Source organism: Podarcis melisellensis, assembly GCF_964234715.1.
Source record: "Podarcis melisellensis genome assembly, chromosome: 14".
Classification (NCBI taxonomy): domain Eukaryota; kingdom Metazoa; phylum Chordata; class Lepidosauria; order Squamata; family Lacertidae; genus Podarcis; species Podarcis melisellensis.
This window is the reverse complement of record NC_138546.1, coordinates 35,059,990-35,075,293: the sequence shown is the minus strand read 5'-3', so window position 1 is coordinate 35,075,293 and position 15,304 is coordinate 35,059,990. Positions and strand designations below refer to the sequence as shown.

The following is a 15,304-nucleotide window of genomic DNA, read 5'->3' as shown; positions in this document are numbered from 1 at the left end:
ACGTCAACCTTTCCCTGTTCCCTTCCTGTGTCAAATTATAGATTGTAAGCCCCTCGGGGGAGGAACTTCTTTATCGAGGGTCACACGCAGTGGTGGTGCAAACTTTTAATACAAAAATAGGTTGACATTTTAATGGGATGACCCCATGAGTTACAGGTGTGGTGTGTGCCTTAGAGTTAAGAGCAGGCATAGGCAAACTCGGCCCTCCAGATGTTTTGGGACTACAACTCCCATCATCCCTAGCTAACAGGACCAGTGGTCAGGGATGATGGGAGTTGTAGTCCCAAAACATCTGGAGGGCCGAGTTTGCCTATGCCTGGTTAAGAGGCATCAAAAGGCCATATGGTTCAACCTTGTAAGCAACCAGTGCTTCACAACAGAAAATATCATCTGGGGACCACAGCTGAGGACCTGCCAAGCTGTCAACAGCTGGGGACAAGTCAAGTCAAGCCAAGATGGATGAGGCTAATAATAATAATAATAATAATAATAATAATAATAATAATATTTCTATGCCACTCCTCTCCTCTGGGCATTGGAGCTCCTCTTACCTTCACAGTTCTTTCTCATCATGATTTGTCTCAGTAAGTCCCTCACCATCATCTGACAGGCATCTCTCCTGCAGGGCAATATAGGGCTTGCTTGCAAAGCAGCACTTTGTGACATCAGCTGGCAAACAGGAGCCAGGTTGCTGGGTTGTCAGGCAACTGAATTAAGAAAAATAAAACTGGGGGGTCAAAGTGTGCTGGGATTAGACCACCGTGGGTCAGGCCAGAAGATGCTGTTGGGGTATGTGGTTGTGCCTCCCCTTCTTCTGCATCTTGCTCCCCTGCCCGTTCCTTTAGCTGCTTGATGGAATCATAGCATGGTAGAGTTGGAAGGGATCCCAAGGGTCATCTAGTCCAACCCCCGGCAATGCAAGGATCCTGCCCACAGCCAGCCCTGGCTGGGCTCCAAACTCCAACCATCTTCTTACCAGCCAGATGCACCTACCCCTTGCAATTCTGTGTAGGGTGGGGAAAGGGGAGAGAGAAACCTTTTGCTCTCCGTCTCTCAGGACATTGATATGAGAGCCACACCATCCAACCCTGTCAATATCGCAAGGGTGCATTCACAGGGAGGAAGTTGGTTTTCTCCTGCTCCAGAGGCCCTCAGGACCTGAAGCCATGGCTTCAAGCTGCAAAAAGGAGATTCTGACTAAAGCTCAGGAAGAATTTTCTGGCAGCAAGAGCTACTTGACAACGGGAAGGACTCCCTTGGAAGGTGGTAGTCTCTTGTTTCTGGGAGGTTTTTGATAGTAAAATTCATGTTAGATAGTAAAATTCATGTTCAATTGCTGCTTCAGGCGTTGTTTTAAAAAGTCTGGAATGGATTAATCCCTTTTGCATTACTTTCTATGGGAAAGCATGCCTTGGTTTTGGAACGCTTTGGTTTTGGAACGGACTTCCAGAACGGATTACGTTTGAGAACCAAGGTACCACTGTATGTTGGAAGCTGCCCAGGGTGGCTGGGGCAACCCAGTAACATGTGTGGGGTATCAATAGTAAAATTATCATTATGGAATGGGGCGTCCCTATTTTCATTGGAGAAATGTTGGAGGGTATGTCAATAGTTATTAGCCATAAAGGCTATGTTCTAACTCTGCTATTGGAGGCAGCATGCCTCTGAATACCAATTGCTGGGAATCCTAAGTAGGGACAACGCAGTTGTACTCAGGCCCTGTTGTGGGGTTTCCCATGGGCATCTTTTTGGTCGCTGTAATAACAGAATACTGAGCTTGCAAGCTCTTCTTCTGTTACAATATACTCTGAATTATTTTGCACTTAATTCTATGGGAAGTGAGGGTTGGTAAGTTATGCATGCTGGGTTCATTGTTAGTCCAAACAAAGGTCTCTGAGGGGAATATGGATCTGCTCACAACTCTCAGCACCTTTAGCAAACTATCTGGGGTGATTTAGGGCACTGTTGGTGCTGTGGGTTAAACCATAGAGCATAGGACTTGCCAATCAGAAGGTCGGCGGTTCGAATTCCCGTGACGGGGTGAGCTTCCGTTGCTCAGTCCCTGCTCCTGGCAACCGAACAGTTCGAAAGCACGTCAAAGTGCAAGTAGATAAATAGGTACTGCTCCGGCGGGAAGGTAAACAGCATTTCCGTGCGCTGCTCTGGTTTGCCAGAAGCTGCTTAGTCATGCTGGCCACATGACCCGGAAGCTGTATGCCAGCTCCCCCGGCCAATAAAGCGAGATACGCACTGCAACCCCAGAGTCGGTCACGATTGGACCTAATGGTCAGGGGTCCCTTTACCTTTACCTTTTTCACAAACTTGGATCGTCAGCTGCTTTTGGACTACAATTCCCATCATCCCTGGCCACTGGTCTCTAGCTAGCTAGGGATGATGGGAGCTGTAGTCCAAAAAACAGCTGGAGACCCAAGGTTGGGGGAACATTGCTTTCGGGAAAGGCATGACTGTTGAAAGTGGTGTGATACTGCTTTGAGGGTATAGCCTAGGTGGGGCCTGATATATTATATTTAGAAGTAATAAGCGCAGAAATGCCATGTTATATTTATATACCGCTCAAAGGTTTCGCAAGCAATGAACACCTTATTCATATAAAGAAAGATGCAACAAAAGCATGATAAATACAACAGACCAATCATCGAAACAATGTCAGATAGCAATATCAAGGAAATGAAAAAACACATGAGCTGATAGTGGCCTACTTACACAATGAATCCGCCAAGATCTAATAGTTATCAACTAATCGAGGACTGTATCACTTAACCCAGTCTGCAATGTCATGTGTGCTGTTGTGAATTCTGGTTAGTCCTTGGTTTTATCTATAGCCTCCATTTTGGTGGCTGGGTGGGCTTCGATAGTGAGGCGCACATGAATAAGTGTTGCGTTAGCAGCAGATGCCATCGTAGAAGTCATAAGCCGAAAGGGATATTGGGAAAGGAACCATTGTCTTTATCTCTATTTATCATGGCAAACACTAGTCATTCTTTGGGCCTTCCGTCTCTTGCTCGGAAAAGCTGGCTGACAGGGTGGTAGATATCAGACACCAGCAAATCCTGGATAACATGAGAAGGTAACCGGAAATGAAACAGACGGGTTTGTTAGTCTGTTTTTGGTATGGTATGCAGCAGGCTAATGAATTGTGTAAAGATCTTAGGCAGGGGCGAAACTAGGCTTTATTTAACCTGGGCCAAAGACACAGTTTGGCACTCCCCACCACATGCACATTTGTGTACATGCACACGCAGTCTAGGAGCCTCCGGAGGTTTCATCTGGGGCAAAAACCCCAGCTAGCCCCCTGTAGCTACAGCACTGTTTCATGTACAGTGGTGCCTCAGGTTAAGTACTTAATTCGTTCCGGAGGTCCGTACTTAACCTGAAACTGTTCTTAACCTGAAGCACCACTTTAGCTAATGGGGCCTCCTCCTGCTGCCGCGCCGCCGGAGCACAATTTCTGTTCTCATCCTGAAGCAAATTCTTAACCCGAGGTATTATTTCTGGGTAAGCGGAGTCTGTAACCTGAAGCGTATGTAACCCGAGGTACCACTGTATTAGATTTTTTTAGTTTTTCGCCTCTGAGAGTGGGTCCCTCATTGCGAGAAGTGAGGTTACAGGGAACCAGACAGAGGGCCTTCTCGGTAGTGGCACCCACCCTGTGGAACACCCTCCCTTCAGATGTCAAGGAAATAAGCAGCTATCCTATCTTTAAAAGACATCTGAAGGCATCCCTGTTCAGGGAAGTTTTTAATATTTAAAGCTGTACTGTTTTTAACATTTGATTGTGAGCCACCCAGAGTGGCTGGGGAAACTCAGCTAGATGGGCGGGGTGTAAATAAATTATTATTATTATTATTATTATTATTATTATTATTATTATTATTAACCTGACTGAATAAGCTAAAACACATGAACATGTTGCAAGCTGTGAGAGTAAAGTATGCCAATTTTAATTCTATTTTTTTAAGGTTGCCCGAAACACAGAGATGTGGGTCATGGGTTTGGAAATACCCTTGGGGAAATAAAAAAGCAGAGTAAAAGTCATTGAGCCATACATGATCAAAGGGCAAAAAAGGCATGCCAAGCGCATGTGTGCGCTGTAAACCACCAGTAGCCAGGGACTTTTCCCAGATGTTGGCAAGCTCTTCTAATTTAATTTCCTCAAATATTTGATTGCGACGCGTTTGTCTCCTGACAAAGCTGAAAAAAGAAGCCAAGTCTCCAGTCCAGGGATGGACAACTTATTTTTTCTCCTGATGAGAGTCGCATTTCCTTGGGGGGCAATATTTTGGGGGCAGGACACCAAAGACGAAAGGAGGACAGGGTAGAACTCAATGTGGATGGGGACAGGACCAAAGACAGTTGTGTGTGGCCAGGCCACCCCCTTTTCTCTCACCTTGCCACTCCTTTCTCTCTCTGGTCGCTTCCAGACCACTGGTTCATTGAGCATTCATCCCAATTTGTTTGCACAAAGCTTGTGGGGAGGTTATATACATCCTCGGCTGTTTATTGAGCATCCATTCCGAATTATTTGCAGGGAGGGTATGCGACGTTGTGTATAGTTGTTACCCTCAACTGCCCTGTTCAACAAACAGTGAGTGATTGTGATCAAAAACTAGTGTGCAATTTTTTTTATCACCCTATGACAAGGCTAAAATACAGCTTGCACAACAACATTTTGAAAGAGGTTATGTGCATAATCAAAAAATGGCATTCAAAAGTTGAATGTATAATAATAATAATAATAATAATAATTTATTTATACCCCGCCCATCTGGCTGGGCTTCCCCAGCCACTCTGGGCGGCTTCCAAAAAAAATATTAAAATACTGTGCTACATCAAACATTAAACGCCTCCCTAAACAGGGCCGCCTTCAGATGTCTTCTAAAAATCTGGTGGTAGCTGTTCTCTTTGACATCTGGTGGGAGGGCATTCCACAGGGAGGGCACCACTATAGAAGGGAAACTCCCAAGGTACGCTTTTCAGTCTCTTTAACCGGCCTTGTGAATGTTGGGAGATCAGGTCCTTGGGATGAAAATAAGAACCTAAAATGAGCATAAAATGCTTGACTAGACCGAAGCCACTTCTAATCCAGTATCCTGGTATCCTGTTCTCACAGTGGCCAGCCAGCCAGATGCCTGTAGAAAACCCGAAGATGGATGTGAACACAAAAGCACACTCCTCACTTTTATTCAGCGGCAGGCTTCCTTTCAATGTGGAGGCGGTACACTATTGTGATGGGATAATGAGCTGCTTGTGCGTAAAAGCTTGATCCCTCTGGTGTTTGGCTGGTCATCCAAACCGAGGCACTAACGGAGCCTCCCAAGGCGTGACTCCGTTAGTCGCTGGTAGAATCTGACAGTGGGCGTCTACGAAATTTACTCCAACATAAAAGTTGTTTCACGGACATGCGCCTTCGTGACTCTCTACGTGACAGCTTCCGGCGAAGGGTGGGAGTTGCCAATGGGGGTCTTGTTACCTCTGCACTATTCTCACTAGAAGTATCCCAGAGCCCTCCCTCCTCCGACTCCCCTTCTGCCGGAGCTTCTGCTCTCCCCCTGCTGGTTCCCTCCTCCGCTGCAGAATCTCTCCGAGTCTGCTGGAGCCCCGGCACCAACTCTCTTTCCGATGGCAGTTCCCTGACATCCACCTCCCCCTCAGGGCCCCCTTCACCCCCCGCGTCCTCTCCCACTGGCGGTGAAGGCGGAAAGCCCCTAAAGGAACTCTCCTCGTCGTCCGAGGATTCAAACACTTCTAACCATGGCGTACCGTCTCTCTCCCCGTCTTCCTCTTCTTCGTCGGAGTCGGCTTCCTCACCCACCCCTGACTCTGGGAACCCTCCAAACTCTCCTTCCTCATCAGTGGTCCCAAAGTGTTCCCTTCTAAATTGTGCCACGGGTTGCGGTTTCTTTGGGAAACGCCTATGAAATGTTTCTATTAAAACCTCGTCATTGACTACCTCAGCGGGTACCCAAGTGTTTTCCGACTCTACTTCCCCCTCCCATTCTACCAGATATTCCACCTGATCCCCCTTCCACCTGGAATCAATGATTCCTGCCACGTTCATGTCGCGTTCTCTCTCTTCTATCACGGGCGTTCGGGAGACCTCTCTCTCACGCTCCCCCCCCCATTCACGTCCCTCTCGGTACGGCGACAGTAATGACCTGTGAAATACTGGGTGCAATTTCATGTGACTGGGCAGTCTGAGTTTGAATGCTACTGGGTTCACCTGCTGTATGACCTCAAAGGGTCCCAATCTTTTGGGTTTCAGTTTCTTACAACCCCCCTTGAAAGGTAGTCCCTGGGTGGATAGCCACACCCGGTCTCCCACCCTTATAGTTTCACCTTCCCTCCTATTTTTGTCTGCTTGCTTTTTATATTCTTCCTTGGCTCTCTCTAAGTTAAGTTGTAGCTGACGGTGGATGGCTTCCATCTCTTCAACAAAATGTTCCGCCGCCGGCACACTCCACCTCTCCCCTCCTTCTCCTGGAAATGCCCTGGGATGACACCCATAATTTGCCAGAAAGGGACTCAGCCCTGTGGACACGTTCTCAGCGTTGTTGTAGGCAAATTCTGCCAGAGGTAACTTATCTACCCAATCATTTTCTCGGTCCTTTACATAACACCTCAGGTATTGTTGTAAAATCCCGTTTGCCCTTTCCGCTTGCTCATTCGTTTCCGGGTGCCGGGCAGTGGAGAAATTGATTTCCACGTGCAGTAAGCTCATAAGTTTCCTCCAGAACCTGGAAGTAAACTGTTTCCCTCTGTCGCTGACCACCCTCAAGGGGGCGCCATGCAACCGGAAAATATGCTCTACGAACAACTTGGCGGTTTCCTCCGCTGTGACCGCATGTGAACAGGCTATAAAATGACACATCTTAGTTAATAGATCTACCACTACCATGACCGCCGTTTTGCCCTTGGATTTTGGCAGGTCCGTCATAAAATCTATGGAGACTGCCTCCCATGGCCTTTCTGGTGTGGGTAAGGGTTGTAAGAGCCCCGCTGGCGCCACCCTCTCCCCTTTCGCTCGCTGGCACCTGTCGCAACCCCTGACATATTCCCGTACATCCTCCCTCACCTTGGGCCACCAAAAATCCCTGGTAACCAACCACATGGTTTTGTGCTGTCCAAAATGCCCCGCTGTGGGGCTATCATGCAACTGCTTGAGTACTCTGCCCCTCAGTTCCCCATCAGGTATGTACAGTGCCCCTTTGTAATACAACGCCCCACTCTTTTCTTCAAACCCCCCTGTGTTCTCCGCTGTCCTCCTGAGTTCTCTGAGTTTCTCTTGGGCGTATTCGTCGTTCTCCGTGCCCTCTAACAGTTCTTTCTGCCCCACCAAAGCCGCCCCACACACCCAGCGGTCTTCAGGGATTACGTGCCTTGCTTCCGGCGCGCCCTCCCCCTCTAAGTACTCAGGCTTTCTGGAAAGAGTGTCCGCTCTTACGTTCTCGGACCCTGGCACGTAACGAATCTCAAAATTGAATTTGGAGAACTCCTGGGCCCATCTCACTTGTCTCTGGTTCAGCACTCGGGCTGTTCTCCAGTACTCCAGATTTTTGTGGTCAGTCCGGACTTGAACCTTGTGCTGCGCCCCAATCAGCAAGTGCCGCCATCTCCGGAATGCTTCATGAATGGCGAGCAGTTCTCGGTCGTATACTGTGTAGTTCCTCTCGGATTTGTTCAACTTCCGCGAGAAGAATGCACACGGTCTCCATTCAGACGCATCTTTCCCCGGCTGGAGAAGCACGGCCCCTACCGCTCGGTCTGACGCGTCCGTCTCCACTCGCATTGGTTGCCGTAGATCCACGTGCAAAAGTTGCTCCTCCGACGCAAACGCTGCCTTTAAGCGTTCGAATGCCCCTTGCGCTTCTTCCGTCCAAGCAAATTTTTTCTTGCTGCTAAGACAATCCGTGATGGGCGCTGTTAAATGGGCAAAATTCTTAATGAACTTCCTATAGAAGTTTCCGAAGCCCAGGAACCTTTGCACGTCCTTCTTGGTCTTTGGTGTTTTCCATTCCAGTACCGCTTGAACCTTGCTGGGATCCATAGCCAACCCCTTGTCAGACAACTGGTACCCCAGGAATTCCACCTCCCTGCTATGAAACTGGCATTTCTCCAGTTTCACCCACAGCCGATTTTCTCGCAGCTTGCTCAGTACTTCTCTAACATCTCGCACATGCTGCTCCTCATTCTCTGAGTACACCAGGACGTCATCTAAGAACGCCACGCAGTTCTTGTAAAGCAATGGCCCCAGGACGTGATTCATGAATGATTGAAAGCAGGCGGAGCCCGCTTGTAATCCAAAAGGCATAACGAGGTACTCAAACGCCCCCAAGGGGGTGAACATAGTGGTTTTCCACTCATCCCCCTTCCTCACACGTATCAAGTTATATGCCCCCCTAAGGTCCAGCTTAGTAAAAATCTTCCCTTTTCTCACCCGTGTCAGAATGTCATCAATTCTGGGCATAGGGAAAGTCACTGGTTCTGACACAGCATTTAGGGCCCTGAAATCACACACAAGCCTGGGTTTGCCCGTGTTTTTTTTGTCCACAAAGAACACTGGGCTGCCCCCCACCGCTCGTGACTCTCTGATGAAACCTCGCTTGAGGTTCTTGTCAATGAACTCCCTTAACTCCTGCATCTCACGGTCTGACATGGCATACAGCTTGCCCACTGGCAATTGTGCTCCTGGGAGTAAGGTGATTTGACAGTCAAAGGGTCTGTGCGGGGGCAGTTTATCAGCTTCCTTTTCACTGAAGACGTCAATCAAATCAGCGTATTGTGGTGGCACCTTCCCCTTGTCAGTCACTTCCATCCCTGCTAGAGTGGCTCTGGCCCCTGCCTGACCCTCTCCCTCCTTGCAGTGTTCTAGGCAATGTGCTGAACCAAAGGAAACAACCCTCTGATGCCAGCCTACTAGCGGATCGTGTAGTGCCAGCCAGCTCATTCCCAGAATGATGGGAGCTCCTCCCAAGGTGGCTACATTAAACGCTATCAGTTCTGTGTGTCTTGCCACCCTCATAATCATTGGTACAGTCTGTTGGCTCACTTCTCCCCCCAACAGTTCCCTCCCATCAATCGTGGTTACTAGCAAAGGCTTACTTAATGGGAGAGTTTGTATCTGGTGTTCAGCAGCAAACTCCTTACTCATGAAATTACAGGAGCTGCCTGAATCCAATAGCGCTTTTATCTTTAGTGGGTGTCCGTTTGACAGTTCCAGCAACACCTCTATCACAAGCGCTGGTCTTGGAGGTTCCGGCGTGGGCACATTCATTACTCCCTGGCCTGGCTGCTGTGCCCTGATGTAGGCAACCAGGCGTTGGCTTTTACTGGCTCCTCTATTTCGCCTTCCTCCTTTCCCCCAACAGTTCCCGCCATGCCCTGCCATTCCTTCCTTTGCGGACAAACTCTGGCAAAGTGCCCTGGCTGTTGGCAGAGATAACATCTCTTGGCGCTCTTTCCCTCCTTCTTCCGCCATTCACTGGTGTTTGAAACTGCGCGCGCGCGCGCTGTTCCCAGCTCCATCGGCTCGGCGGGCGGGAAAGACTGCTCCGGAATCTCTGGAATGCGGAAGTCCTTCCAACGTTCCCCCTTTCCTTCCCGCCTTTCCAACGCTCTTGCTTCTAGGCGCGCTCCTATGGACAGTGCAGATTTAGTCAGCTGGTCCATAGACTCCGCCCTGGGCGCCCGGGAAAGTTCATCTTTCACAGTTGGGGAGAGCCCTTCTTCAAATAACATTTGAATTGGTTCACTTGCTAGATCCCACCCCAGTCTATGAATAAGCATAGTGAACTCAGTCCAGTACTCACGTACAGATCGGCTCCCCTGTTTGCACCCCATCAACTGCCTCCGCACCACCCCCAGCTCAATCTCGCTGGAAAACATCAAGTCCATGGCGCGAAAAAACTTCCTCGTGTCCTTTAAGATATCATTATTGGCTGCCATCAGAGGTCGAACCCAGTCCCTCGCCCCTCCCTCTAGATGGCTAATCACGTACGCCACTCTAGAGTTCTCATCGGTGAAGTCATCAAACAGTATATTGAGAGCATATTGCATCTCCGTTCTAAAGGCTTGATAGTTCCTGGGATCCCCCCCAAATCGCTGCACCAATCCAGGCACCTTTCTGGCAAGTGGGGCGGTTTTCCCCTTATCCGCATCTTGAGCCCTCCTCTCCTCCAGCCTCGCCGTTTGCAGCGCGAGCTGCACCTCCATCGCCCTGTACCTTTCCTCCAGGCTAGGACCTGCGCCAGCTCCAGCTCCTGCGGTTCCGGCTGGTTCGCTCATGATGCCCTCTGCTTGCACAAGCAGCTTACAAAGACTGTCAGATTGCTGTGATGGGATAATGAGCTGCTTGTGCGTAAAAGCTTGATCCCTCTGGTGTTTGGCTGGTCATCCAAACCGAGGCACTAACGGAGCCTCCCAAGGCGTGACTCCGTTAGTCACTGGTAGAATCTGACAGTGGGCGTCTACGAAATTTACTCCAACATAAAAGTTGTTTCACGGACATGCGCCTTCGTGACTCTCTACGTGACAGCTTCCGGCGAAGGGTGGGAGTTGCCAACGGGGGTCTTGTTACCTCTGCAATATTCTCACTAGAAGTATCCCAGAGCCCTCCCTCCTCCGACTCCCCTTCTGCCGGAGCTTCTGCTCTCCCCCTGCTGGTTCCCTCCTCCGCTGCAGAATCTCTCCGAGTCTGCTGGAGCCCCGGCACCAACTCTCTTTCCGATGGCAGTTCCCTGACATCCACCTCCCCCTCAGGGCCCCCTTCACCCCCCGCGTCCTCTCCCACTGGCGGTGAAGGCGGAAAGCCCCTAAAGGAACTCTCCTCGTCGTCCGAGGATTCAAACACTTCTAACTTCTAACCTCCGCTGCAGAATCTCTCCGAGTCTGCTGGAGCCCCGGCACCAACTCTCTTTCCGATGGCAGTTCCCTGACAACTATCATGACTGATATTGATTCCAGCCTGATCTTCCAACTACAGTGGTACCTCGGGTTACATACGCTTCAGGTTACATACGCTTCAGGTTACAGACTCCGCTAACCCAGAAATAGTACCTAGGGTTAAGAACTTTGCTTCAGGATGAGAACAGAAATCGTACTCTGGCGGCGCAGCAGCAGCAGGAGGCGCCATTAGCTAAAGTGGTGCTTCAGGTTAAGAACAGTTTCAGGTTAAGAGTGGACCTCCGGAACGAATTAAGTACTTAACCCGAGATACCACTGTATGTGTCTAATCCCCTTTTAAAGCCATCCAAGTCGGGGCCCATCACTGCATATTGTGGGAGCAAATTCAACAGAATTCTTTCCTTTTGTCTTTCCCGAATCTTCCACCGTTTAGCTTGATCCAATGACCCCTTTTTATTTATTTACTTGTTTTTTAAAAAATAATTTTATTGTTTATTTAACATAATTGTTACAAAATATAAGCAAAATATTACAAATACATACAAATGCATACGTATATATTTCAAATAAGCACGTATATATGAAAAAGAAACAGAAGAGAAGAAAAGAAAAAAAGAAGAAAAAATAAAGAGAAAAAAGAAGAAGAAAAGTTGGAAGAATTTCTTCCAAGTTTATTCTACAAATATCTCAATATGAAAATAATAATAAAATTTCATTGATTGACTTCCATTGCTTACACTGCACTTCCTATATACATTTTCCATTTTATTTATTTGCTATTGAATTTCTAACTTCCCATTTCCTCCTGTTATAGGAAAATTTTGGGGTTCACTTGGATTACCAAACAAAGACACCAGCTAGAAATAGAGGAGCAAAACAGCAGCCAGTAGGCCTGTTCTTTATTCAAAGGACTCTTGCAACAGGACTTCCACTAACCACATGGTAGAAGCAGGAAGATGCCCAGAACAAAGGATGGCTCTTACTTTTATCAGTTTTACAAAGATACCCACAAATACATCACAGCTTGGGAGGGTCTGGTGACAGAAACCTGAGCATCAGGTTTGTTCCCATCCTTCCCTTGACCTCCACCTCACACCCATCAAGTAAGACAAAAGAAGTTCCTGGTTTCCAAGGCCAAGTTAATCACACCTCTTTGTCCTGACCAAGAACCTAATCCATTCCTGGGTGGTTTGCCATTGTCTGTGGGATGACTGCCTGTCTGACACCCATTTGCCAGGATGCCAGTGATTATCTCTTGTGCAAGAGGCTACTGTGCACGTGATCCCAGGTGTCAGGGATTATGGCTGCCCACATCCCAGCCTCCCCCCTTTCCAAGCCATTCCTTTCCTGAATAGAACAAAGTTGGAATGGTGCAAATCCATACTGGAGCGATTTTATATGACTTTCTAAAGTTTTCCCAATGATACATTTATCAGTGAATTGTTACATTTGGTTTTTTAAAAAACAAATTTATTTATTTAACATAATTATTACAAAATATAAGCAAAATATTGCAAATACATACATATTTCAGATAAGCACACAAACACATATATAAAGAACAAAAGAGAAAAAAATAGGAAGAGAAAAAAGAAAAAAGGAGGAAAAAATAGAGAAAAGAAGAAAAGTGGGAATAATTTTTTCCAAATTTATTCTGCAAATATCTCAATATGAAAATATTAATAAAATTTCATTGATTGACTTCCATCGCTTACATTGCACTTCCTATACACATTTTAAGCAAGATTGTATCTGTTGTTCCAGATTGTTACATTTGGTAATGTGCAGCAGAGGTGCTTTGATAGGAAAAACTGTGACGAAGTGTTTTGTGGGGACATTTGCTGAAGTGATTGTGTTGATTTTGGTAGTCGGGGTGTGTGTGCATGGTACCTGCTGGAGGGGCAACCTCCCCACCTTTACATAAATTCCTGCAACACTCCAAAAAGCCGTCTTGGGTGTTCCTCTCCCCTTCCTCATTTAATCCCCACAACAACCTTGTCAGTTAGGTGAGCAACTAGCTTTAGGTCACACAGTGAACTTCATGGCCAAGTGGAGATTTGAACCCTCGTCTCCTAGGTCCTAGTCTGACACTCTAAACACTACAGCACAGTGGTATTATAACGTATTATAATTAATGCTAGTATTATAAGGTGCCATGGCAAACCTAAGTAGGGTTGTCACCTGTTATGTATAAATACAGTATTGTCCCATATTTCAATGTAAAATGCTGCATCGTGTATTGATGCACCTTTGTCCTGTATTTCAAGTCTTCTCTCTCTCTCTCTCTCTCTCTCTCTCTCTCTCTCTCTCTCTCTGTCAAGTTAGGGATCTTCTCCAAATTCATGTGTTTGAAAGAGTGTATTTAAGTTCTGGGTAACCAAGCACAGACAGATCTACAAATTCATGTGTGCCTGTATGTGTGTGACAAATTCCAGAGGGACCATCCTGTTAGGCTGCAATAGATCATAATGTCTTTCTATTGCAGTTGGAAAGACAATAAGGTCCCTACCAGAGCGGAATGGGAGACCAAGTTGTTGGACTATGCAAAGATGGCAAAAATGACCAGGAAAATCAGAAACCAGGAGGTTCAAAACTTCAACAAAGAATGGGGGAAAATTATACTATACTTGAGAGACTACTGTAAGCATTTGAACTCTTTAGCAGGTCTTAAATAACTCATGTAATGTTACATAGACTTTGGACACAATGGAGAACCGAAAAATTAGAGTGACTTATAATATGCAGCTGAAAAGGTTAGCTAAAGGTTAACTAAAGCACCCATGGAGGGGAGGAGGAAAGTCTCAAGATTCGGAAGAATCTTGTGTAATTTTTATTATTTGTGATTTGGAATGTGAACGTATTTGTAAAATCAAATAAAAACTATTTAAATAAAAAGCAATAGATCATAATGGTTTGCTTTGAAATCACTGCGCATCAGATGGAAAATAAATAAATCGGGGCCCCTTACCCTACCCTGTCCTGTATTATACCAGAACAAAGGTGGCAACCCTATTTCAAGCACGACTGCGCTTAGCCAAATGTTGGCGTCTAGGCGCCCAGCAGCCCATCCCGGTCCGCTCACCCATCCCTCCAAATGGGCCAAATGGCTTTCCTTTGCGCTGCTGTTTGTTGCTCCTGCTCCTTCCGACGCCGCTCGCCATTGGCTCGACAGCCGGAGCACGTGGCGGCGGGGCGTAATTGGCAGGCTGAGCCTTAAGGGAAAGAGGGGGGCGGGCTCGCTCACTGGCTTGGGCTGCACTGAGTCATTCGCCTGTGCGGAGCAGGAACACAAACAGGCGGCAGAACTTGCTGAGCTTGAGCGGAGCAGGACGAGACGGGACGGGAGGCGCGCTCAGCCCAGCCCAGCCTTGCAGGGGTACGACGCACCATGAAGGGACCCAGCTCCTCGCAGCTCCTGCTGGGGCCTCTCCTCGCCTTCTGTCTGCTGGTTGCTGTCAGCGGTGAGTAGGCAGCGCTGATTTTCCCTTCCCTTCTCTCGCTTCCCTGCCTGGTTTTTGGCTACTGGAGGTGGTGGGTGGGGAGCCCTTCTTAAATTGCGCGCGGGGCGCCTCGAAGGCGAAGCAGCCCTGGCTTTAAATCCGTTTGCAGCCCAGCCCCTCTCGATTTGTTCCTTCACTGCCGACCAAATCCTTCCACGAAACTCGCGTTAAAGCGCCGTGAGATCGCGAAATGCCCATTTGAAAAGATCAGCCGAACGCACAAGCAGGGTATGTTTACGCGTTGGGTTGGAATGCCGTTTGCTTAGGGTTAGGGAAAAGCGCTCTGTACATGCTCGAGAGGCTCTGTGCGCAATGATTGATTCGCCAGGGGCGGCGGGCGGCGCTAGGTCCTGGCTTTATTTTTATGGTTCTTCTCCTCCCTGCCTGTGTTTTGGGGGATTTAGCCTTGGCAAGCTCTAAGAGGAAGACCTGGTTATGAAGTTTAGAGAAGCAGGCCCTGTGTTCAAATTGTGGAGGGAAACGGTGGGGGAAGGGAGCTAGTGAAATCCACAAGCCTCTGACTCGCCCAGTTTTACCCTATCTGTATCGTTCCTCTAGTAACATTTTACAAACAATAGCTAGTGGGGTCAACGCAAAGAGTAAGGCTGTGCTCTCTTCCCCCACCCTCTGAACCTTGACTTGATGTGGGGATCATCAGACTAACATTTTGCAATGTGGGAAAATAGGCACCATATTTTCCCACGGGAATTGGTCTGTGAAAATCAAAGTGAAAGGAGAGTCTAAGGGGGCCTGCTCTAGGCTTTCAGGGTCATTGTTTTGGGGATAAGTAACCTCTTTTCTTAAAACTTGGTGCTAGAGATGTATTTTTGTTCTCCTTCTGTACCAACCTATTTCCAGGACTTAGGTACATGTGCATGTTTGGT

General features: G+C 47.7%; 1 protein-coding gene across 2 annotated transcripts in view; it reads left to right on the top strand.

Moving 5' to 3' along the window:
* The first annotated feature begins 14,168 nt into the window (after positions 1-14,168).
* MFGE8 (milk fat globule EGF and factor V/VIII domain containing) overlaps positions 14,169-15,304 on the top strand; it is a 31,569-nt gene continuing 30,433 nt past the window's right edge. Inside the window, exon 1 of one of the 2 annotated variants that reach the window (XM_081888646.1) lies at positions 14,169-14,381. In XM_081888646.1, coding sequence (XP_081744772.1) covers positions 14,309-14,381 — 73 coding nt within the window. In that variant the 5' untranslated portion in view covers positions 14,169-14,308. The remainder of the gene's footprint in view (positions 14,382-15,304) is intronic. The other variant, XM_081888647.1, reaches the window with a different exon arrangement.